The sequence below is a fragment of the Pygoscelis adeliae genome, unplaced genomic scaffold (genome assembly GCF_000699105.1).
Source record: "Pygoscelis adeliae isolate BGI_AS28 unplaced genomic scaffold, ASM69910v1 Scaffold771, whole genome shotgun sequence".
In the NCBI taxonomy this organism is placed as follows: Eukaryota; Metazoa; Chordata; class Aves; order Sphenisciformes; family Spheniscidae; genus Pygoscelis; species Pygoscelis adeliae.
The window spans coordinates 138,815-144,144 of NW_008824136.1; the positions used below are offsets into that span (position 1 = coordinate 138,815).

Sequence of the window (5,330 nt, forward strand, 5' to 3'; positions counted from 1 at the left end):
CGGCTGCGGGGCCTCCCTGTGGCCGGGCCGCGTCTCGCAGCCCTGCCGCTCCTCCACGGCTCAAACCTCCCAGCCGAAGACTTTGTACCCTGCATTTCCCAGGCTGGGGAACCTGTGAGCCGCTATTTCTGACTGGAAGCCATGGCCACGAGATTGTTTAGTTCCTCTGCCAGCACACCCGGGCTTGCCCACGCGCCCTGAGAGGGATATTACAGCTACGGCACGACTGGCCATGGTGCCCCCTTAATGTTGGCAACAGTTCACCCTAGCCTCCCTGGCAGCTCCGGGCCTGGGAGAAGGGTGTGAGGAAGCAGCCCCTTCGGGTGGAGAGGTGAGGCAAGAGCGAGCACTGCCTCAGTGGCACAAAGTGAGGTGCCATTAGGTGCCCCTGCTGCAGGCACCACATACTTACGTCCGCATCTTCGTGCTTGTTGACACCGTGGAAGTAGAAGGGCCTGCCGTTGATGAGGAACTGCGTGCTGGTGATGTGGACGGTGCGGATACCAACTGGGAGCGTGTACACGTCCTCCAGCAAGGCCCCGTTCGCCTGTGCCTGCATTTTCACCTGGATTTCCAATGGGGAGACGCAAGTGACGTGCTTGGGCTTCACAAGGATGCCCTGTCCTCCCTCCCCCTTGTCTGTAAGGGCTATCCTGACCTCCCATCTATTCCCCAGCCCTGCTTCGGCACGCAGCCTGCTCCTCACAGCTGCTTCAGCTGCCTCTTGTGGTTCCCATGTGCCTCCTCAGGGAAGGACCATGGTCTGACTAAGCAGAAAATAGAAATCCAAGCTGGGGAAGCTGAAGGATGAAGAATGAACCCTGGATGACCCTTCTGGGGCTTGTTCACCCAAAGAGCTTCAGTTTCATTTCCCCTTACTCATCCAGGCCATTTCATCCCCCCAGGCAAGGCAGCGGTATACCTCTTCTGCTCTGTACCTTGATACCAGGCAACGACTGAAATGTCATCTGCTCACAAGAGCTACAAAGCTGAGCCCCTGGAAACTCACAGCAGCTCATCTGCCCTAATTTCTGCATCTACATGTCACTACTCATCCTTAACTCACAGAGTCTTCCAGGCTCATGCTATTGGTGCTGAACTCATCTGGCAGAGTGGGAAGAAAGCTCATTGCATGGCAAAGCATGTGGAAGAGGTTAGCAGCCTGCTCCTCAGAGACTCCGCTTTTGCGGTATCTCCTCCCCTGTATTATCTCAAACGGTCCTTTTGCAAGGGATGGATTGGGCCCTAAATGTGAAGGACAAACATCTGAGAGTATATGCGTGCACTCCAGGCATGCCCCCCTCTTCTCACTGACAGACCTTTCAGTTCAGCATCCAGGAGGCTGGCAAAGCTTGATTTGATTACTGTATAATTAGCAATGCCACTCTGGTCACGTGAACAGGATCCGTGGGAGAAGATGAGTATGGAAGATGGGCCATATGGCAGTTCCTTAACCCTGTTAGACAGTCAGAGGAAATGCACACAGAAAGGAAGAAATGTCACTGTTACCTCTAAGGAGTAGCGGTATCCGGGGTTCTCATGCATCAGGTAAGGCCACCAAAGATTTGGGTTCAGGATTTTTAGCTCTCCAGCTGGCCCATCACCTGTAGCAACCACTTTCCCTTCTTGGTCACGTAAACTCAGGGACAAGGAATAGAGTGTGCTGCCAACAACTGACACCCGATATTGCACCATTGCTGGTTCAAAGGAAACAAAAGACAATCGGAGACTGCCATGAAAGGAAAAATACATGCATCAAATGTTGGAGGGTGTTCACATACAGCAGCATTAAAAAATGAGAGAGATGTAGAACAACAACAGAGTGGCATGAATTGAATGTAAGAAGCATGACCTGTCTGTCTTGAGGTCCAGAAGTTTCCAGCAGGATTTGTGTATCGTACAGCCCTGTTAGAGAGAATCCTGCTTTAAGTGGGAGGCATACCGCCCCTACTGAGAAATTCTACTTTGAAACATCTGATCATCCTTTGAGTTTAACAGCAGTCTCTTGCAAGCATTTCTTTTTTCTTATTGCTTCTGAACTCTTTATCATACTCTTGCAACTGCTGAGCCGTGCAATAGACCAGATCAGGTTCCAGAAAAAGCCACTACGAAACAAATTCAATCAGACCTCTGCAGGATATTTTCTCTGCTGCCCTTGTCATCTCCATTTGGAGCCTGAGGTAGCTGCTGTAATTGTTCTGGACCTACCAATGCTCTCTGATGAAGTAGTTGTCACAGTAATATCATCTATGTAGACAGAAGGAGTAGTGTAAAGCACAACCGGGCGATGGATTCCAGCATAGTTAAAGAAATCAAACCTGATGTTCTGTACAAAATAGTTCTTGGGATACCTGAGTGAGCAAGACAGGAGAAATGGCTACATTATGTTTCATTACACAAGAACTGAAGGCAGCGTATGGATGCTAGCTATGTAAAATAGTCATGTAAAAATAGATGCTAGCTGGCAAAATAGTCTTTACAACAGGATGGATCTCTCTCTCAGTGGTGCTACTGCTGCTACATTGAAGGGGACTACCAGTTAACAAACATCTAATGCACGGGATAGGTTTGATCCTTCAGGATAGCTGGTACTTGCAGTTTCCAGCTGAACTCAAGCTTCTCAAATCTGCCACTGATTCAGCTTGGCAAATCACTTAATCTCAGTTCCCTGTGTATAAAACACATGCAATAACTCAGCGCAGATTCCTCACAACACTCAACTCTTCCCTACTCGACTGATGAATTTTGGCATAAATACAGCCCATGCTTTTTTAAGTTCCTTGGAGGGTCTTATGAACCAGCAGCTGAATAAATTCCCATCCTCTCATCCCTGGGATAAGCTCAGCAGCACAGAGCTTTAGCAACTCACCTTGTTTTGTCATTCATGTACTGAATTGACCCTGGAGGCAGAGTATGGGGTGTCAGAGTGTTGTTGAGCGCAACAGTGATGCGGCAGGGGATCCCTGGGCTGCCCTGGATGATGCTGCTTATATCCGCTTCAAAAGGGAGGTGCCCCCCTTCATGCTCCACGACTTGCACTCCATTGACCCACTGCAGGAAAAGACACCCGTGAGCCTAAGAGGCAGGGATATTGGGTTTTTGTGGCAAGCATAGCAGGGAGAAGGGAAGGAGCCCAGCAAAGGGCAGTCGGGATTCCCGGTAACACTGAACCTTGTTCTGGGCTCTTAGTCCTTGAGGGATCAATCTAGCAGCCCTTCCTTTACTGGGAGCTAGGTCTGGGTCATGTACAAGTGTCACTGAGAGACACTCCTTTGGGCAGATCCTGTAGCAAGGAAATGTTTTAGTTACTAGTCCTGATATTGGAGGATCAGAGAAGAGAGACTTGGGAAACACGGCCAAGTTCTTGGCTGGAGGAAAACAGCCAAGAGTTAAGAAAATAGCAAACTGATAAAATCTAGGCAGAGACGTGTTTGCTGAAGAAGTCATAGGACAGATTTTAGTGCAGCGTGATTTTGGAAACACGTGGACAATTTCCTGTGCAACGTACCACAATGGAGTAGTAATGGGCACTACCGAAACGGAGCACCACTCTGGTGTTGAGGTCGTCCTGAAGCCAGCGGAGAGGAAGCAGCACCTCCTTCTCATACCAAACCCAGCCAATGTAGTTCTCCAAGCTGGGGTCTTGAGTGATATCGTTGAAGCTGGCAGGCACTGGCATGTCAATCACAGGACCAGTCTGGCAGGAATTGCACAGAAAGGGAGGGAATAGATCATTTAAAAAAAGAAATTTTACCATCTTGGCTGTCCAACCTGTACTGCTGGAGGTGTCCCCTTCCACTGACAGCCTTACAGTCCCTTTGCCAAGTGGAGAAATACTTGGGAAAACCTGTTTAGAAACTGGTGTGGTCTGTCACAGGTCCTATACAAGTCCTCCTTAATATCAGACCCAGGAACCTGCCTGTTCCTACAGGAAGAAGCTGCTCATATCTTTTTCCCCTCCTGATTTTATTAATGGCTCTGGTATTGCGGACTCAGAAAAGTAAGGGGAAAAAAAATAAATGCCCAGGTTGTTGTTTCAGCCTAGGACTTCCCACAAACTGTAGTTTCTCCCGCACAGCTCTAGCTGTTTGGTGAGCAATGCTGGTGGTGTGCTGTCAGTTCACTGGCGTGGGGTGCTGCCTGTCAGGCTAAGAGCTGTAGTAGAAGGGTGGCAAGAGTCACGGATATTTTGGGCCAGATCCCCCAGGGAAGGTCTGTGGAGACTGTTTGGGATGAGTCCAGCCTTTCTCACTCCCTGAAAGCAACATAGATTTCTGAGGATTACAATAGAGTCAATTCACTTGCTTATTTTTAATATAAGGATTATAGGCAGGCAGTGTCATAATACATTTAACATTGAGGTAACCGGATGCTATTGCAAAATAGAGCTGTTCATTTTTAGCACCTGCTGTGCTCATGATGTTGCATAAACGAGTGCTGCAGCAGCTTCCCCTTTCCTACAGAAGCCTTTCCATGGAGAGCGGAATGAGGAAGGTCTGGTCACCCAGGGGTGAGCATCATGTGCGCGGCTGACTCAGCACTGAACTGTATCGGCACTGCAGAGAAACTCAACGCCCTTATTAGACATCAGAAAATCCTAGCAGGAAAATCCTTGGATAGTGAAGTGGATCTTCTAGTATCTGATACAGGATAACCTTTGACTGGGATGGCCATAATGTGTGTCTCCTTCAGGGAGGTTTTCTGATGTCTAAACTAAGTTGAGCGTACACGTCTAAGCCTCCTTTGGGGGGGGGGGGAAGGCATAGTCAAGGATTCCTCCCCTCTGGCTGTCTCTTTTTGCAAAACTTCTAGCGGCATAGTGTCTTTCAGCTCTTCTCTCCTTCCACAATTTGGCAAAAAAATGGCCAAAGGGCTAAAATAGAAATGATGAAGGACACATACATTTCATGCATAGAATACATAACTCCTTTCTTTAAGGTAATGGTGTTAATTTCATAATGGATTTCAGTTACACTAGAACTTGTTTATCTGCATTCGGCTGCTTTGGAATAAATAATTCAAGAGTGCCCTTTCCAGGCATGTTTTTATTTATTCTATGCTGCTGACGATAGGTAAATGTCGTGCAAGGCCAGCCTTGCTTTTGCAGCACAGGGATTTCCATGGCAGCTAAAGGTGGCCGTAGTTCATTCAAATGCTTTCTGGCTTCTGAGCAGAAGGGGGATAATCAGACACCGCTGTTTCGTCGGTCGGTAATTAGAAAGCCTCTTAAGAAAAAAATGCATAGCGGTAAGATACTTAGCGGGAACAAAGAGCAGCCGCTCCGCAAGCCCGATGGGGAAAGCAGGGGGAAACGGTGCTCTCGGGAGAGG

General features: G+C 48.4%; 1 protein-coding gene across 1 annotated transcript in view; it reads right to left on the bottom strand.

Moving 5' to 3' along the window:
• The window catches only part of GUSB (glucuronidase, beta), a gene marked incomplete at its 5' end in the record, with an annotated part of 10,277 nt that extends 6,580 nt beyond the window's left edge, over positions 1–3,697 (bottom strand). The window contains 5 exons of the mRNA XM_009334341.1: positions 413–565; positions 1,510–1,697; positions 2,209–2,351; positions 2,870–3,051; positions 3,509–3,697. Coding sequence (XP_009332616.1) covers positions 413–565; positions 1,510–1,697; positions 2,209–2,351; positions 2,870–3,051; positions 3,509–3,697 — 855 coding nt within the window. The remainder of the gene's footprint in view (positions 1–412; positions 566–1,509; positions 1,698–2,208; positions 2,352–2,869; positions 3,052–3,508) is intronic.
• Positions 3,698–5,330: the final 1,633 nt, after the last annotated feature.